A 20,000-nucleotide genomic window follows, 5' to 3' on the forward strand; every position below is an offset into this window, starting at 1 on the left:
TAGGTGTGTTAGTCAGGCAATGTATTTATTGTTAAGCATTTATGGGAATTGAGATGTATTATTATTATTATTATTATTATTATTATTATTATTATTATTATTATTATTATTATTATGGGTGATGATTTATACATACATATATAGGATTGTATTAATATATATACTGACACACACACACACACACACACACACACACACACACACACACACACACTCAGAGACTTAAGTTGGATAAATAAATAAATAAGTAGATAGGACAAAATATGAGCTTGAGTCAAATAATGTAAAATAAAACCATTTAGAAACACACACACACACACACACACATACACACACACTAACATTCCATTCATTTTCTCATTCACTCACTGTATTTCTATATTCCTTTTTCATCCTCCATTTTCTCTTCCTCACCTATGAATGACAGGAAGAAGGAAAGGAGGGGAGGAGGAGGAAAAGAGAAGTTGGTGATATTTCTATATAAAATTTTTATTCATAAAACTTATTTCTGAAAAGATTACTTTTGCATTCATAACTTTTTTTCTTTTCTGTTCTTTTCACTTCTTTAATTTTCTAACGGTATTTTTTTTATTTCATTTTTTTTTTTTCGTTTCCGTTTTCCACGACAGGGTTTTCTGAAAAATTTGTTTTGTGTGAAAATTTCTTTGATAATACGATGGAAAAAAAAGTTGGATACTGTTTTGATCACTTATTATCAGTACTTTTTCCCACTGTCATTATTTGTACTTTTTTTTTCCACTATAGGGTTTTTGGAAATGATATGTTAAGATTTTCGAAAGTACGACGAAGTTGAAGCTGTCTGTCTCTGGCTTGAGTGGGAGTTGATAGACGAACCGATAGATTAGAAATAGACACTGATAGGTAACGGGGTGTAAGGAAGAAGATGAGGAGGAGGGAGGAGGGAATTATAGAAAAAAAAAGAAAGAAAACAAACCTGTTCACCAGTGTTTAGAAACGATTTTTTTTTTATTACTTAGATTCCTTCCGCATGTTAGGAGATTTTAAAAACTTTAGCAAAAATGTTAAAAAAAATATATATATACTATGGGTGCTGTTTGTTAGTTGTCACCCAGTCATCGAGAGGGGAGAGAGAGAGAGAGGGGGGGTATGTCATGTCTACGTACACAGCAACTTTGTATAACTATGTAATTTGTACTGTAATTTATAATGATATGACATGTACTATGATTTTGAAATGTGTACGTACTACACACACACATCATACACACACACACACACACAGGCTTTCACAATTTTAGAGCGAGAGGCAATCAAGATATTTTATTTATTATCTTCTGTCACAAGTACAAGTCTATACAAGCAAACATTTTCATCTATTTACTTAAACTGCACAATGTCAAAGTGCTAGCTTTAATTTGTTTTCTCTCTCTCTCTCTCTCTCTCTCTCTCTCTCTCTCTCTCTCTCTCTCTCTCTCTCTCCTCTCTCTCTCTCTCTCTCTCTCTCTGTGTGTTGTGTGTTGTGTGTTTGTGTGTGTGTGTGTGTGTGTGTCTCTATCAAACATCTTTCTTTCTATTTATCTATCTCTGCCTCTATATATTCCTCTTGTCTCTGCCTTTATGTGCAAGTCTCTCTCTCTCTCTCTCTCTCTCTCTCTCTCTCTCTCTCTCTCTCTCTCTCTCTCTCTCTCTCTCTCTCTCTCTCTCTCTCTCTCTCTCTCTCTCTCTCTCTCTCAGTTCCCTCGTTGCCCCAAGCCAGGCAGTATTAGGAGGCTGTTCATTGTGTACATATTGCTCGTTTTTTATTGCGCACAAATTAAAATGAAAACCGATATACTTATGTGTTTTAATCACTGAGTCAATGGATGGATGCCTGTGGATGAAGGAGTTATTAGAAAGATGGGGAAAAACTGAGGTGCTGATCCCCGAACTGAGTCGAAAGCGGTAGTCAAAAATTACAGGTGTTGAAACCAACCTCTTGTAAGAAATCAAGTCATAGGAAGGTGGAAATACAGAAGCAAGCAGGGAGTTCCAAAGTTTACCAGAGAAAGGGATGAATGATTGAGAATACTGATTAATTCTTGCATTAGAGGTGGACAGAGTAGGGATGAAAGAAGGAAGAAAGGCTTGTGCTACTGGAGGAGAGAAGGCATGCAGTTAGCAAGATCAGAAGAACAGTTAGCGTGAAAATACCAATAGAAGATAAGAGATGCAACACTGCAGCAAGAAAAAGGCTGAAGAAAGAGGAGAGGAATTGACAAAACGAAAAGCTTTTGATTCCACTCTTTCTAAAACAGCGGTATGAGTAGAACAGATGCATACATACATTGTTAGATAAATGTACAGACTGAAATAGAATCAAATAGACTGATAATGAAAAATGGATGGAAGGAGCATAAATGTGAAGGGAATGGATGGAGGAAACATAATAAAGACTAGAGGAGAGGAATCGAGAATACTTATTTCTCAATACTTTCTCACTCCCTCTAATTCTTCACTCACTCTTCATCCTTGCTGCTTTTATTTCTTCTTCCTACTCTCTCCCCATCCTCCCATCCTCTTCCTTCACCTTTCGCCCACTTCCTTGCCCCTCCTTGCCTCTCCTTTCCCGGTTATGTCCCTTCTTCCTCTATTTCCTTTCCTCTCTCTTCCTCTTTCTTCTTGTCTCAAACCTCCCTCCCTGTCACCTCTTCGCATCATATCTGTCAGAGAGAGAGAGAGAGAGAGAGAGAGAGAGGGTGGGTGGGATGGAGGGGGAAATGGGGAGGAAAGGAGGGAAAAGAGAGGAGGGCATGGAAACCTAAGAAAATATATTAACAAACCCCTAACAAAATCAATACAAAATAAACAATCAAATTTGCAGAAAATTATACCAGTTAAAAATAAATTAATAAAATGAAAGCGGAAAAAGCTGGAGAACCTCGTGACGTCAATTTCGCGCCAAAAGTTGTCACTGGGCAGACGAGAGGCAGGAGGCAGCAAGAGAATCTCTGAGCTATTTTCCTGCTCTTCACCATGGATATCGGGGACTTGGGCATCGCAGCGCAAACCACCGTCAAAGATGAGGTCGGAGAGCGTTGCCAGAAGCTATTCCAGAGTTTCTTGGAGGAGTAAGTAAAGAGTTATGGCCTGAAAACTGAGATGCTTCTTTGCTTGTGTGTCCTCGCTGCCTTTGGTCCCCACAACAATGGCTAAGCATGCGATGTGTTTTACTAGGATTTAGAGTTTGTTGGTGTCTAGAGTAGGATTATATGTGTGTATTTTAAGTTGTTTATGGTTGTTTATCCCCCGTGGCATCAGTGTATTAGAGTAGGTGAGTTAGAAATAAGTATTTATATATATTCTCACAGGCGGGACTAGTTGGCATCTCTCGCCTTCATCCTAAACCAATTTATCCTTTATTTCGTACTCCAAGCTTCATGTTCACGGCTTTTATGATAGTTTACCCCTTGCAGCATCAGTGTATGGCAGTAGGAATGCTAGAAATAAGTATTGCAAGTATAATCTAGGCGGTACTAGTTGGTATCTTTCACCTCGAGCCAAGTTATCCAATATTTCTCATTCCAAGCATCATATTCAGGACTTCTTTTACGTATTACTTCACCAGTTTCACCAGTTTCTCCTCGCCTTATGTTTAACTTTTTGCTGCTTGAGACCCCTTCACTTGTACTAGTCCTGGTGTAGGTGACGTGAGTGGGGTGCGGTGGGGGTAACTCTTGTTGCTCTCCCAACCCAACCTATCAGACAAGGTGAAGCTCTCAAGTTTTTACATTAGGATATTCAGTTTCTTCTTTAACCTGCAGTACCTTAAAAGACTGGAATCTTCCTTCTCATTCATTCATTCATTCATTCATTCATTCATTCATTCATTCTCACTGCAACATCCAAGTAATTATGTCTCATTCCTTCATTTCTCATCATGTATCATTCCCTCCATGCAGCATCCGACGCATAATCATCTACCATCTTATTCATTCATCTTATGCATTCATTCATTCATTCATTCATCTGTCCTTCCATTTTCCCAGCAGCATCCAGGAGTAATTATGTCATTCATTCATTCATTCATTCATTCATTCTGTTCAGCATCCAAGGGTAATCATCTGCCTCATTCATTCATTCATGCATCCATCTGTCCATCCATTCTCTCCGCAATATCCAGGAGTAATCATCTGCCATACACACACACACACACACACACACACACACACACACACACACACACACACACACACACACACACACACACACACACACACACACACACACACACACACACACACACACACACACAGTCATTGTTCCATTCACTGAGTCTTGCCCCCCTGTCAGGTTCCAGGAGGATGGTGTCACAAAGTACGTGGAGGAGGCGAGAGATCTTATCAAGCCAGAGAGGAACACCCTGGAGGTTTCTTTCCTGGATATTGACAAGTTCAACCAGAACCTCGCCACACTCATTGTGGAGGAGTACTACAGGTCAGTGTGGAGTGCTGCCATCTTGTTTTAAGTGAAGGTTTCAAGAAAATAAGGGAAGCTTTAAGAATTAGCTGTCAAACCTTCATGTGACAGTCCTTGTATAAAGTGTGCCTATCTATTTCCAGCTATTTATTTTGATGTTCTTAAGTATCTTTTATCAAGCAAACACATGGCAATCTCTGTATAAAGTGTATGTACCTATTTGTCCTTATTTGACGTTCTTATTTAGTGTAATTTGGCAAACACACCAATACATACTTGGATAAAAATGTAGTCTTAAAAATACATTATATCTGACATACCTCACACACACACACACACACACACACACACACAGACACAGCATCTAACCCACTCCACATTACAGAGTGTACCCTTTCTTGTGCCTGACCGTTCGCAACCATGTCCGGGACCACACTGGGTTGTCTGTGGAGAAGGAGTATTACCTTAGCATTGTTGACGTGCCCACCAGACACAAGGTGCGCGAGCTGTCCACTCTTAAGGTCGGCACACTCATCCGCATCTCAGGACAGGTGAGTGTTGGGTGATGGCGGGGTGAGTGAGTAGGTGAATGGGGGTGGGTTGATGGGTGGGGAATGTGTAGGTGGATGAATGGGGGTTAAATGATGTGGATGTTGAATTAATGGACATGTGTTGGGTTTTATTTGTTGGTTTGTTTAGTTACTTGTTGGTAGTGTGTGTGTGTGTGTATGTGGGTGACAGGTGGATGAATGGATGGGTGAATGTGCTTGTGTGGATGGATAGATGGTTGTATAATGGCTAATTTCTTGACTTATTTGTTGGTATGGTATGTGTGAGGATGACTGATGGATGAATGGATAGGAGATGAGTGTGGATGTCAGCCGGATAACTAGGTAGATACAGGTAAATGTGGATGAATGAATGATTGGGAACATTTTTAACCTGTACAGTCATCCTTTCTCTCATGAACACCTTAGCACAGTTGACTCCTTCCCTCTCAGGTGGTGCGGACTCACCCAGTACACCCAGAGTTGGTGTCAGCCACCTTCCAGTGCATGGACTGCCAGACGGTGGTGAGCAAAGTGGAGCAGCAGTTCAAGGTGAGGCTGGACACAATTATCAGGTTTTATTGGCCTTTCTAATGTTCTTGTTGTCTTGTTCTTTGTTCTTAAGTTTCTATGTTTTGTTTTTTCTTCATTTCTTTTTTGTTTGTACATTGATTCCTCCTCTTTTCTATCTAGTATTGTCAGATCTTTTCTTGCTCTTTGTTCTTAAGTTCCTATGTTATATTTTATCTCCCTTTTCCTTATAGTAAACTCAGCCATTCCTGTCATTACATTCATTCCTCTTTCCTCACAATTTACAAAGCCTATCCTCCTAACAGTAAACTCTTTCCCCATCTTCCCTCTCAATATACTAATTTCTTTCCTCACAGTTAATTAATTAATTCTTCTATCCCCACAATACACTCTGCCCTTCCCCTTTCATCATAACAAACCTTCCCTTCTGTCAACATACTCAGCCCATCCTCTTCCTCACAGAACATTAATTCTCCCCCTCTTGCTCTCTCCCTCTCACAGTACACTCAGCCATCCATATGCCACAACCCGGTGTGCAACAACCGCAAACGTTTCATCCTGGACACCAACAAGAGCCGCTTCGTGGACTTCCAGAAGGTCCGCATCCAGGAGGTGCAGGCGGAGCTTCCACGTGGCTGTATCCCCAGGAGGTGTGTGTGTATGTGTGTGTGTGTGTGTGTGTGTGTGAAAGAGAGAGAGAGAGAGAATGCATTTTACTAAGTCTTAATATAAAATTGGTGAGGTACTGTCAGTTTTAATAGAAGGAAGAGTTGAGAGGGAGAGTGGATGTGTGTGCATGTTAGTCATAATATACTGTTCTTGAGTGGAATTCAGTGTTTAGAGAAGAAAATATTGGGGGAGGAAAAGAAGGAAGAGTTGTGAAATCAAAATTTGTACTAGTGAAGAATAGAGAACCTTAGGAGAGAGATCAGATTTCCCCTAACTTTCTCCCTCTCTTTCTCTCACCAGTGAAGGTAGTGTTTATAGAGGAAGATCAGAATGTTGAATAGAGGAAATGTGGAGCAGTTACAAATTAAAAGTATTGAAGAATAAAATGTAAAATATATCTTTGCTAACACTCTCCCTCTCCTTACAGTGTGGAGGTGGTGGTGAGGGCGGAGGCAGTGGATCAGGCCCAGGCTGGTGACCGCTGTGACTTCACCGGTACTCTGATTGTGGTGCCTGATGTGGCGGCACTCAACCTCCCCGGTGCCAGGGCCGAGAGCTCCGCCAGACACAAGGGTGAGTGCCAGTCAGTGCCTGTGTCTTGTGTCTTTGGCATTGGTTATAAAGATTGTGATTTGGTATGGTGTATGAGGTTTTGGTTTTAAAGATCATTGTTCAGTATTGTTTGATTTTTATCTGTAAGTGGCAAAGATCTTTTCTTTTCATCACTTCATTTTATTTTATCTCCTATATGGTATTACCTTTTCTCTCTCTCTCTCTCTCTCTCTCTCTCTCTCTCTCTCTCTCTCTCTCTCTCTCTCTCTCTCTCTCTCTCTCTCTCTCTCTCTCTCTCTCTCTCTCTCTCTCCCCGTTCCTTACTAGAAGTATCTAATTTCCTGTCTTTTCTAATTTTCCATAGTTTACTGTTCCTATCTACAATATAATTTTCCCACTCACACACACACACACACACACAACCATGGCATGGCCTACACACACACTCACTACCCATTAGTTCATTTCACTTACCCTTATGACCATTCAGAGTGAGGCCTCCCCTTCCCCTTCCATCTTCTACCTCATGACCATTCAGAGTGAGGCCTCCCCTTCCCTTCCCATCTCCTACACACACAAGCCCCTCTGCTCTACACACACTTACCACCCATACTAAGTCCATTCCTAATGTCTTTCCTGCCATGGCGCCCACAGGTGAGGAGAGTGAGGGCGTGACGGGACTCAAGGCACTGGGTGTGCGAGACCTCAGTTACCGTTTGGCCTTCCTGGCATGCTCCGTGACACCAACAAACCCTAAGGTAAGTTGAGGTATCCCTTGCATAACAAACCTTAAGATAAGTCAGCATTTCTCTTGAATTCTCACTTTTTTATTGGCTAATTTATTGTATTATAGGTACTGGAACTTTCCCATCTGTATTTTTCTTCACATAATGAGATATGACATTATATTATCCACATGCTTTGATAGATCAAGCATCTTCTTTTCCTTCCTTCTTGTTTCCCCACCACAACCTTCACCTTTCATTCCCTCTACTCTGTTGTCCACAGTTCAACAAGGAGATGCATAGGGAGGAGCCAGCTATGACCTTTACCTAAATTATCCCTTCCTTTCTTATTTCCCTGCCACCTTCACCTGTCCGCAGTTTGGCGGTAAGGAGGTGCGAGGGGAGGAGCCGACAGCAGAGAGCATCAAGAGGCAGATGACGGACTTGGAGTGGAACAAGGTATACGAGATGGCTCGGGACAAGAATCTGTACCAGAACCTCATCACCTCCCTCTTCCCCACCATCTATGGCAACGACGAGGTCAAGAGAGGTGCGTGTGGGTGTGTCAGTGTGTTTAAGGGTGGAAGGGTGAGAATATACTTAGAGAATACTTGTAGTTGTTTGGATGTGTTGTATTGAGAACAGTGGTGAGAGAAAGCTTGGTTGGTTTTTTGTGTGTGTGTTTGTGTTTGGGTGTATTTTAATCTGTAGTATTTTTGTTTTACATGTGCATGTGTGTCTTGATTAACATATCCATGTGTATATTTCTATATGCAGGAGAATTATTTGAGACTGAAAGGACGTGTTTCAACTAATGCTATTCACATCCATGAGTCCATTTGTATTGTAACTAACGCATTGATGTATATATATATATATATATATGTTCATTCACACAGGAATCTTGTTGATGCTGTTTGGAGGTGTGCCCAAGACCACCATTGAGGGCACCAGCCTGCGAGGAGACATCAATGTGTGTGTGGTGGGCGACCCCTCCACTGCCAAGTCACAGTTCCTCAAGCATGTGAGTCTGGGAAATCTGTAGGCATCGCTGGTCTTGTGTCTCAGGGTTTGTGGGAATTTTAGATACTTATTTGTTGTTGTAGTGTCTTAAGAATTTTGTGAGTTTAGATAAGTCTGTATTTTTGTTTGTTATTTTGGATCTGGTCTGTAAGTGTTATGTTTAGGGACTGGCATCTTCATTACACCCTTTTTCTTGTTTTTGTTATTTATTTTCTTCTTTTCTTTCTTTTTTTTTTTGTGTTTTGTTGTTATTCTTCCCCTTTATTTCTCTCCATTTTTCGTTGCCCATCACCAGACCTCATCTCGTATAAAAAAATTAGAAACCATATCCATCCACACACTTCCTCTTCCCTGCCATCACCCCAGCACCCCATTCTTCCCATCACCCCGATCACCAACCCATTTCACTCACCCATCACCCCACCCCACCACACCCTTCCTCCTCTGTCACCAGCTTATCACTCACCATCCGTCTCTCCCCAGGTGGCAGACTTCTCACCCCGCACAGTGTACACCTCCGGCAAGGCGTCCTCCGCAGCAGGTCTCACAGCAGCCGTGGTGAAGGACGAGGAGTCACATGAGTTTGTCATCGAGGCGGGCGCGCTGATGTTGGCTGATGGTGGCGTGTGCTGCATCGATGAGTTTGACAAGATGGATCAGAGAGACCAGGTGGCAATTCATGAGGCTATGGAGCAGCAGACTATCTCTATTACTAAGGTTTGTGTTTGTGTGTGTGTGTGTGTGTGTGTGTGTGTGTGTGTGTGTGTGTGTGTGTGTTTTCTTTCTCCTTGTCCTGTCTTTTATTACTCTATTTTGACTCGTACTAACATTCTCTTTCTCCTGTCTGTTGCAAAGTTTTTTTTTTCTGACAGTCTTTACCAATAAGGTGTGTGCATTGCATTTTTCTTTTTCCGTTGTCTTTATCTATAGTGACTAACTAATATTTTCATGTCTCTTCTCTTACATAGTATTCATTTCCTTATTGCCTTGTACTCCAAAGTTTCAAGGCTAAGCTAGATCTGTCTCTCAACCTAGTTATCGCAGCATCACAACCTGATAGAAGATTTTCCCTCATGTCCTCATCAGTCCACTTCGTAACACCACTCTCTCTCTCCTCTCCCCCAACAGGCAGGAGTGAAGGCCACACTGAACGCCAGGACCTCTGTGCTGGCTGCTGCTAACCCGATAGGAGGCCGCTATGACCGCACCAAATCCCTGCGGCAGAACATCACCCTCACCAGCCCCATCATGTCCCGCTTTGACCTCTTCTTCATCCTGGTTGACGAGTGTAATGAGGTGAGGTGTGGGAGGTTCTTGGTACTTATTTTTCAGCTTGATTTTATCCTATCTAACTATCTATCTACTTTCTCTTAAGGACTGAGGGAATAAGAGTGTGAGCGAGCGTGAATGTGAAAAGTGTGGGTTTCGTCTCAGTTATCCTTCTTTTTTGGGGAGACAGCCTTGGTATATGTATATATGTTTGTATCTGTATGCCAGGTCTAGTGAGTGACTCAGAGAGGAAGTTGAAAAGACTGGTGGAGGAGTCTGGGTATGTTTGTTAGAGGAAGCTGAGAGTGAGTGTTAGTAAAAGGCTGTCTTTATCCATCTACATACCAGATGAGACACCATCCCCCCTCACACACACACACACACACACACACACACACACACACACACACACACACACACACACACACACACACACACACACACACACACACACACAGTCATTCAGACTCTCAATGGAAAAGGACTATCTCAAGAACTACTCTAAAACAACCCAGCTGGCCCCATACATCCACAGCAAGGCCCTGTAGCACACACTGGCTTACTCCTGCCTCTTCATAATGAGACTTCCCTGTCTTGCACCTGCCCCAATCCTGAGACCAAAGCAGAAACGGTACCTCCTTCAGAGTGCCCCACACCTTAACTGAGTCCAAAACACCTCTTCCTCCTCCTCCCGCTCCTCTGCCACCACCTATAACCTCCTTTCCTCCTGCAGGTGACAGATTATGCTATTGCACGGCGCATTGTGGACCTGCACGCCTGCATGGAGAACAGCATAGAGCGTGTGTACAGCCTGGAGGAGGTGCAGCGCTACATTACCTTTGCCAGGATGTTCAGGCCAAAGATGAACAAGGTGGGTTCTCTCAGTGAAGGATGCTGATTGTTATTTATGTTGCTCTCTTTCTTAGGGATGCAAGTTCTCATTCTTATGGGTACTCTCTTATTTATAGGGATGGTGGTTTGTTTATTGTTATTGTATTGCTTTGGTATTGTTATTATTCGTTGTTGTTCTTAGTGTTATTTTAATAGTTATGGCAAAGGAGGAGAGAAATTGCTTCTAAATGGAGGAAAAAGATGAGAGAGATTGGTTCTAATTGGAAGAAAAGAGAGAGGAAGGAAATTTTTTTGTAAATGAAGAAAAAAAGTGAAGAGAGAGAGATAAAGGAGAAGAGAAACTGCCCTTAAACAGAAGAAAAGAGAATGTAAAGAAAGAAAGGAGATGACAGGAAGACGAGAGAAAAGAAAAACTATCCCTTAAGAGCAGGAAAGATGAAAGAAAGACTAAAAATTGCTAAGAAGTATAGAGAGAAGAAGAAAAGAGAAAACATATCCTTAAATACAAGAAAAGATGAAAGAGAGATTAAAGATTACTAAGGAGTATAAACCCATTACTCACAACTCCCCTCCCTCTCCCCTTTACCCCCTGCAGGAGGCAACAGAGTACCTGGTGGAGCAGTACCGCACACTGAGACAGAGGGACAGCCAGGGCGCTTCTTGCTCCTCCTGGCGTGTCACTGTGCGCCAGCTGGAGTCAATGATCCGACTGTCTGAAGCCATGGCCAGGATGCACTGCTCCGACCAGGTGTGTGGTGGTGGTGGTGGTGTCATCATCGTAATCTTATCCTTGAAATATCTCTCTCTCCCTTCATTTTTCTTTCTTTTTCTTTCTCGTTTCTTTCCCTCCTTCCTTCCTTCCTTCCTTCCTTCCTTCCTTCCTTCCTTCCTTCCTTCCTTCCTTCCTTCCTTCCTTCCTTCCTTCCTTCCTTCCTTCCTCTCTCTAGACTTGCCTCCGCCCCCTTCACACACACACACACACACACACACACACACACACACACACACTTTATTTATTCTATCCATTAATCATCTCTCACTTTCTGCTCTGCTAATCCTGACCTAATCATTGTCAGGTCCACCCCAAACATGTGAAGGAATCATTCCGTCTCATCAACAAGTCCATCATCCGCCTTGACCAGCCGGATGTGCACCTGGATGGCATGGATGAGGAGCAGCAGCAGGAGGAGGAAGCCATGGAGACAGATGAGAATGCTGACCCCAATGCTGGTAAGGAGAAGAGGAGGGGTTATGGGTGTAGGAGGAGGAGGAGGAAGAGGAAGAGGATGCTGTATTAAGAATGGAGGTTAAGGATGTTGAGGAGGAAAGAGCCACAGAATATTTAGTACATACATCAATATTCATCTGTCTGTCTCTACCAGGCTGTTAGTCCTGCACAGGGCAGCCCAGGCAAGGCACCATACACACACACACACATACACACACTTACGTTTACACACAGTTCCATCGGCCCCTGGTAGAAAAGGAGTCTCATGGACCACCCCACTACACCCCAGGAGCTTAGGCACACCACAGCTGGCCACATGTATCCACAGCAAGGCCTCACAGCACACATTGGTTCACTCCTGCCCCTTCATACTAAGACTGTTTCCTATACCACACGGCCTTCAATCCCGAGACCACAGCAGATGTAGGGTGCTTCCTGATATTCGTAGTTGAGAATCAAACCTGAAAACACACAAGTAACCAGCCTAATTTTTACTACAGGAGTGAACAGAAACATTGCATCCTCACAAGACCAGATGACTAAGAAAAGACCAGAATTAAGTCTAAAAACACATCAATAACTAATCAAACTTTACTCTGCATTCAGAATAATACAAAAAACACACAACTAACCAACCAAACTTTACCACAGGAGTGAACGGAGATGTGGCGCCCTCACAAGACCAAGACCAGCCAGCTAAGAAGAAGACCAGCACCACACTTTCCTATGAGACCTACCACAACATGACCACACTGCTGCTGATGCACATGCGAAGGGAGGAGGCACGTTCAGAGTCCCAAGAGACGGAGGAGGGGGCAGAGAGTGCTGGCATGAGGCGCTCTGCTATCATCAATTGGTACCTGCAGGAGATCAGCGGGGACTTGGAGACTGAGGCTGAGCTGGTGGAGCAGAAGATGCTGGTGGAGAAGGTGCTGGACCGCCTCACCTATCAAGTAAGTGGAGGAGTGGATAGGGGTTAGTGTTGTGTTGGGGATGTTTGATGTTGTTTAGTGTGTGTGTGTGTCTGTGTGTGTGTGTGTGTGTATTTCTCTGGCTCTCTCCCTCTCTCTCTCTCTCCTCATCTCACTATAACCCACAGTATATCTACAAATCACACACCCAACACCACAGCCTTCCCCTTGAAATCTCTCCCTCTCTCTTTCTCTCCCCCTCCCTTCCTCCATCCTTTCCCTTTTCCCACAGTATGTCTAACCACACAACACCACAGCTTCCATCTTTCCACCACAATATCTTAGCCACACTCCACCACCACCACCACCACTCACAGTCTCTCTCTCTCCCCCTCACAGGACCGCTTGGTTGTTCCCCTCACGCAGACAGGACTCAAAGGCACAGACTCAGGAGGCTTGGATGAGTCTGATCCCCTGCTGGTTGTACATCCTAACTACAACCTGGACTCCTAAGAGGCTCGCTGTTGATGTGTGTGTGCGTTCAGGGTCGTCTGAGAATGTACTGAGAGCTATATTTGCTAAGGAGGGGGTAAATGGCTGGGAAGTATTGGAAGTAACATCAATGAAAGTTTGTGTTTCATTCCTGGGGTGTTTTTAGGCTGGAAGGGAAGATACTTAAAGAATCACATCAGTTGAGAAGCTTCAGTTTACAAATGTATGGCTTGAATATGTTTTGGAAAGATTTGTGACTCATGACATCTCGGCAAGTTTCCCTTTCATTTCTGTGGTTCTAGAGTGGAAGAGGAAGAGTGGCTTATAAAAATCTCAGTTCCCAAGTTAAGGTTAAATTGATGTGTTTGGGTGAGCTTTATGGCTCAAGTGGTGTGAAAGTTTAGGTACCTGCATTAGTGTGGCTTGAATGATAACTGTCACTTCCCTCATATCGTTACTCTCCACTGTACATCAGAGCACTGAGTGGGATAAAGGGATTAGGAATGTATGTAGTGACAGCAACCCAAGTACAATTTATCAGGAAGTAGAGAAGCAATGTTGTCTCCACTCAGTGCCTCCAGTGTCATGTGTGCTTGTATTGATAACAGTTCCAAGTACAGTGTCTGGGGAGAGGAAAGTAAGTGCCTTTATGAAACAGTTTGCATTGAGAAGTCATGTCAGGCTTTCACTGTTACATCAGATGCCTCCTGTGCCCTTGTATGCATGCTCCATGTCCTGTCAACTCATCAGAAGTATCGTGGCACTATTCACAGTGTTGGTAGGTTAGTAACACAGTGTGTAGTGTGTGTAAGATGACTGTTACTGAAGAGGAAAGCATGTAGTGTGGAGATGAGAAAGAAAAAGAGAGAGAGGCTTTCCTGTATCTTCAAGGGGAGTTGATCTAACACTATATGACAATACCAAGTGTTTTGAAGGTAAAATATTAAGTACTGTTAGTCGTCTCCATATATGTGTACTATATTCTTGATTGTATTTTATGTTGCATTTTGTTTTGATATATTAAATAGAAGTTTTTTTGTAGGTTAGTGTTTTGATCTGTCCTCAGTTTCTTAGTGAAGGAGAGTGAGGAAGAATAGAGTGGGATGAAATAAAAATGGATAGAATGGAATGAATAAAGGAAAAGGATAGTGAGGTAAAAAGATAAAAAAAACAATAGTATGGGATCAAGAAGGAAAAGCAGAGTGGGATGAAATGGTAGATCTGTCCACCTTGAGAGTTCCTGGATATCTGAAGAAATTAAAACCAGTATATGAAAACAGTTATTGAACCAGTAAGGGTTCATAAAGGTTGACTAGTGAACAGAAGTCTTGAAATTTAATCAGTTATTGAAGTGTCTGGTACCGAAGCGAACAACAAACCTGATTATTTCCATATAAAGAACGAACCCAATAATCTTGTAGAGAATAGCAAACCCTGCTGTGAGTGAGTTTGCTTATCTTGACATGAGTTTTCTGGTGAATGACTAACTTGAAAACATGAGAAAATAAAGGAAGCTGCAAGAATCCATCAGGCCTACACGTGACAGTGCTTAACTTGAGAAATGCTTATCGTTGACAGCATCTGCCTGCCTGACGCATCCATAGGAAGGGTGAGAGGTGTGTCAGGTGGCTGGTTGGCAGTGAAGAGATAAACATGACAAGCGATGAGACATTCAGACAAGTTGAGGTGAAGGTTGAGAGAGAGAGAGAGAGAGAGAGGCAAAGGTGTTATGAAGCGAGTTTATTCCCGACCAGTTTCGCTCTCGGCCTCTTCAGGAAAAAACCCAACGGCGAAACTAGTCGGAAACAAACTCGCCTTCTTTGACTCTCCCTTTACTTTCACCAAATAAGACAAAATCAAACAAAATGTGTCAGGATTTTGTGTATCATATCACTGACGGCCAGGCGACATGATTTCAGCACAGATAACACTCGTAAAAACATTACAAGGATGAATCTATAATCTATTTACTACCAATACCCTCACGAATACTCTATGCTACCAGTATCATCACTCTACCAGTTTATAATACCAATATCGTAACTTAAAAAGGCAAACATCATTCTCAGTAGCATAAGAGAGTTTTCTCCCGCGACCCTCCTCCTGCTGGGGACTTTCAAAGCAGGAGTCTCCATCTCAGCTGCGGCAAACGAATGTTCCACAGAAATAATTATAATACAAAACGGGACTTAAAGGTTCGAGACACCAGAACCTTCTCGAATATCTCAAAGCAGAATAGGCATAAGTGGTATTATTATTATTAGGGTATTGAGGGTTCGGGTAAATGAATCCTCAACAGGTTTGCCACGTGGCAGGTGAAGTGTTGGCACCTAGGCGATGTGTGGAGGTGAACAGAGAGGTACGCCAGAGTGTGACCTGACAGCGACGTGACGACACGCTGATGGAGACACGAAGGCCACTCTACGCTCGCTGTTCAATGTGGTGAGTACCTTAGCATGGCTACAGCCGTGGCCAGCAGCGTATCAATGAGGGAAGCACGAAGGGCGTGACAACCCAGACGCAGCGAGTGTGGACTTGACTACCGAGCGTGTGTTGTCTTTATAGTAACGCCGTGTGTGTTTGAGAAGTGGTGTTACGGCCACATCAGGAGTACAGTTCCATTCTGGCCCGTGTCAATTCATTTGTGTAGTGTCTGCCACATACGGAGTGACTTGGGCAGGCTATGTCTCTGCCACATACGGAGTGACTTGGGCAGGCTACCAGGATAAATATCTCTGAAACTGGACAATTTTAGCCTGATTTTTAAGTGCATGTCAAGCTTCCATGCAATGCTTCGGTGGTGTGAATTGCTGCATGACGCAGTGAAACAGTTAAAGGAGCGCACGAATGTACTATTCTCGGTAGGGAATGGTAGACACGAGCGCTGTATACATGCAAGAAATAAACTTGCCTTGTTGCATCAGTTTATTGAACATCAGCATACAAGAACGGGCCGCCCTACACGGTCACTGATAACCGTGAAGTACTGGCTAACCATTCACTACCCAACCTAAGAGAAGTTCAAGATACAGATGCTAGTTCTCGAAAAAAAGACCCTCGGACATAAACTGACAATCAGTTTTAGTTAAAATTGTTCCTTGAGAAATAATGTAATCAGATGCTGAGGCAGGGTATTTAACTCTTTAGGGCAATAATAGAGGGGTGAAGTGTGTAGAGCAATGATAGAGGGGTGAGGTGTGTGAATATTAAAGGAAACGGTCCTAGCGGCGCCCATGATGTAGAAAGCGTCCCACAGGCATAATTATTATAGAAAAACGAGACTAAAAGGTTCAAGACGCCCGAACATTCCCGAATCTCTCGAGGCTTCATTTTTAATTGCTGTAAATATGAATAGTACGTGTTGTGAATGTTAAATTGTGTATAAATGGCATTAGTATTAAGGTATGGCTATTTATGACCAACTAATCTCAACAGGCGTGTCACGCAGCAAGGGAAGTGTTGGCACCGGCACCGAGGCGAGGTATGGTGAACGCCGAGGCACGCAGTGAGTGCCAGGTCATCACGCTGCTGGAGACGCGAAGACACGGACACGCTCGGTGTTCAGTAGCGAGTACCTTGTCACAGGCTATGATTGTTGCCAGTAGCGATGATGTAAGTACACCTTGTCATACGCAACGGTATAATGGCTTTGGGTAGGAGTGAGATAATTAACAGCTGACCGCAATAATGGATGTACTAGTACCCCCAGATGTATTTCATTGCCGCACTTTGTTACAGGTAGTGGTGGAAGGAGAACCTGGCCGGACTGTTCTGCTGTCCCAGAAGGAAACTCCCGTTAAGATTATCCACGACTTTTTTAGTTATCCTGTTGCCTCGCGCACACGCGTCCCGTGAACACCACGCAGCTGACGAGGAGAGAACCGATCTGTCCCGCCTCACATTGTTTCGTCCCGTGAGCACCATGCAGCTCACAAGGAGAGAACCGAAATGTCCTGCCTCGGTCCGCCTCGTCACGTGAACACACGCAGCTGAGGCTGAAAGAGCTGTCCTGCTGCCTAGCATTGCTTTGTCCCGTGAACACAGTGCGGCTGCTGGGTGGCGTAGGTTTTGGACAGCTCCCAAGACAAACTATAAATTGATGAAGGATTCATATATCATAGTACTGATATTTTAAATAAAGTTGTTTGGTTACTGTGTATTGTCTCTCCTCTCCGTGTCTATGATATTTTAAATAAAGTTGTTTGACTTCCTCTCCGTGTCTATGATATTTTAAATAAAGTTGTTTGACTACTTACTGTGTATTGTCTCTCCTCTCCGTGTTATGTCACATACTCCACAAAACAAATCATTATTCTCTCTCCCTTCATCTCGGATTCGGCAAGGCAAGTAATAATAATAATGGTGAACGATCGATCCATCTATATATATTAATGGTCTTTTTAATGTTTCGTTCCCAGGAGTTGACATCACAGACTGCGCTATGTTAATTATGAGTGCTGAATATATAACAAAAATGAGTTGGCCGTGTATATTTTGCAAAAAAAAATGCATGAAAAGCCGAAGTAAAACGGCCCATTTTATGATCCTTTATAAACTGTACTAAGTCGAAAATACTCGGAAGACTCTCCGGAGATTATTAAGGTGGAAGAAATATTGCTGAAAAGCATAATAGTGTCCCTGAACATCGTCATTAATGAACGCTATTTTCATTACATTTAGTGACTTTCTTTGGTACAATTTTCTCTACACTTACGACTTTAGGTACTACTAGTGTACCTAAAGATAAAATACTAAAAATAAAATATATATATACAACTTTCTACGCTAAAATACATCTGTAAACTAGGTGAACGACACACCAACTGTCCAGCTTGTGGATTCAAACTAGATAGAGCCTGAAAACCCACAGCCGGGCCAGCCAGCCAGCCACTCTAGCACGGCGGGCGGTGTGTGCGCGCGCGCGGAGAGGCCTCGATGCACCAGTGTCACAGTAGGTACATCGTCTTGAATCCTCACTCCTCCCTGTCTTGCACTTGCTAATGTGTCGTTACAAGCGTGTGCTGGCTTCATGTCCAAAATCCTGTAAGAAAAAAGAAAATATAATGAAATACCACACAAGATTTCAGTACACTAATTCCCTACAATAGTCTGTAACTGCGTAACATACTGAGTCTTGGACATTATTGTCTTTTAGGGATTTTGGTGAAACTTTAGCTGTTGCCTTAGACATATCACAAGCATTTGATAATCTTGACATAAAGCTTTAACTTCCAATCACCAAACTTCCTTCCTACGGTTTATATAGTTCTTTCTGTAATATAATCTCCAGTTTCCTCTCTGATCGTTCTATTGCTGCTGTGGTACACGGTAACTGTTCTCAAGTCTATTAACTGTGGTGTTCTTAAGGATTCTGTCCCGTCACCAACTCTCTTCCTATTATTCATCAATTATCTTCTTAGCCAAATTTGTCCTATTCACTCCCACGGTGATGACACCACCCTGCACTTTTCCACGTCTTTTCGTAGACGTCCAACCCTTCAGAAAATAACCAGTTCACGCAGGAAAGCCACAAAACGCCTGACTTCTGGTCTCTCTAAAATTTCTGATTGGGGCAGAGCAAACTTGATAATGTTCAATGCCTCAAAAACTCAATTCTTTCAACTATCAACTCGACACAACCTTCCAGACAACTATTCCCTCTTTTTCAATGACACTCAACTGTCCCCGTCTTCTGCATTGAACATTCTCGGCCTGTCCTTTACTGACAATCTAAAGTACAGACTTCACATCTCATCTCTAGCTAAAACAGCTTCTTCTGTAGAAACCCCTGTAATTCCAACTAGAGCCTTTTAAATGTAGTGGGGGTGCGTGCGGACAAAAGTGTTTCAAAATATGATTTAAAATACAAGATTGTTTTATTTGACACTTAGATAGAAACTTTTAAAACTCGATGTATTACTACTATTACCAGCACCACCACCACCACCACCATCACTGCTGCTACTACTACTACTACTCTACTACTACTACTACTACTATAATGTACCGTAACATGTCAGCATGAAAAAAAACAATCATTGGACCATTAAACTATCAGAGAGAGAGAGAGAGAGAGAGAGAGAGAGAGAGCAGGTGGCAATATTGACCAGCCGCCATGTTTGCCTCGTAAACCTAAACACATGTTAGCCGTTCAACGCGCTCCTCCTCCTCCTCCTCCTCCTCCTCCTCCTCCTCCTCCTCCTCCTCCTTCTTCTCCTCCCATCCATTCATCTCGCTCTTCTTTTCCGAATTCCTCTCTCTACTTCCTCTTATTGCTTCTCCTCTTCCTCCTCCTCCATCCCTCCTCCTCCAGTCTTTTTTCCAATTTCCTCTCTACTTCCTCCTCCTCCTCCCCCTCCACTCTTCCTCCAGTCTTTTTTCCAATTTCCTCTCTACTTCCTCCTCCTCCCCCTCCTCCTCTTCCCCCTCCACTCTTCCTCCTATTTCGCGTTCTCTTCTTCCCATACACTTCATTCGTTCTTTCTTTCTGCTTCTCCTCCTCTTCCTCTTCTATTTGTTCCTCTTCCTTTCTTCCTTCCTTCCTTTCTTCCTCCCTCCCTCCCTCCCTCCCTCCCTCCTCTTTTTCTTTTCCTTTTTTCCTTCTCGTTTTTTAGATTTTTTTTGTCAGACCACACAGTTGTAAACAAATTTGAGTTTTTTTGATAAAATAAAAAATAAAGAATGTATACGTGTGTGTGTGTGTGTGTGTGTGTGTGTGTGTGTGTAAAAATTAGACTAAGTGCATTATGGGGTTCAGTTATAC

At 42.9% G+C, this 20,000-nt stretch overlaps 2 protein-coding genes and 1 long non-coding RNA gene across 3 annotated transcripts in view; 2 read left to right on the plus strand and 1 right to left on the minus strand.

Annotated features, from left to right (window-relative positions):
* Nucleotides 1-2,909: 2,909 nt before the first annotated feature.
* LOC135113036 (zygotic DNA replication licensing factor mcm6-like) lies at nucleotides 2,910-14,278 on the plus strand. The gene is made up of 16 exons (XM_064027967.1): nucleotides 2,910-3,089; nucleotides 4,312-4,455; nucleotides 4,823-4,988; nucleotides 5,439-5,537; nucleotides 6,018-6,166; nucleotides 6,613-6,758; nucleotides 7,392-7,495; nucleotides 7,841-8,012; nucleotides 8,362-8,486; nucleotides 8,969-9,202; nucleotides 9,614-9,781; nucleotides 10,488-10,625; nucleotides 11,202-11,354; nucleotides 11,683-11,836; nucleotides 12,486-12,787; nucleotides 13,145-14,278. Exons 1-16 carry the CDS (start codon nucleotides 2,995-2,997, stop codon nucleotides 13,256-13,258), a joined length of 2,463 nt encoding a protein of 820 aa, XP_063884037.1. The 5' UTR covers nucleotides 2,910-2,994; the 3' UTR covers nucleotides 13,259-14,278.
* Nucleotides 14,279-15,538: 1,260 nt separating this feature from the next.
* LOC135113041 (uncharacterized) lies at nucleotides 15,539-17,140 on the plus strand. The gene is made up of 3 exons (XR_010274696.1): nucleotides 15,539-15,679; nucleotides 16,673-16,849; nucleotides 16,976-17,140. It is a non-coding gene; the product is annotated as an uncharacterized LOC135113041 (long non-coding RNA).
* Nucleotides 17,083-20,000, minus strand: part of LOC135113039 (cyclin-I-like) — a 110,114-nt gene continuing 107,196 nt past the window's right edge. The window contains exon 12 of the transcript XR_010274695.1: nucleotides 17,083-18,278. The gene's annotated coding sequence lies outside the window, so the exon portion shown is untranslated. The remainder of the gene's footprint in view (nucleotides 18,279-20,000) is intronic.

This window comes from Scylla paramamosain, chromosome 25 (genome assembly GCF_035594125.1).
Source record: "Scylla paramamosain isolate STU-SP2022 chromosome 25, ASM3559412v1, whole genome shotgun sequence".
Taxonomy (NCBI): Eukaryota; Metazoa; Arthropoda; class Malacostraca; order Decapoda; family Portunidae; genus Scylla; species Scylla paramamosain.

Coding starts and splice junctions, on each gene's coding strand:
- LOC135113036 (XM_064027967.1), top strand. CDS start 2,995: ATGGATATCGGGGACTTGGGCATCGCAGCGCAAACCACCGTCAAAGAT. Junction 4,456..4,822: donor ATTGTGGAGGAGTACTACAG/GTCAGTGTGGAG, acceptor TCCACATTACAG/AGTGTACCCTTTCTTGTGCC. Junction 12,788..13,144: donor TGGACCGCCTCACCTATCAA/GTAAGTGGAGGA, acceptor TCCCCCTCACAG/GACCGCTTGGTTGTTCCCCT.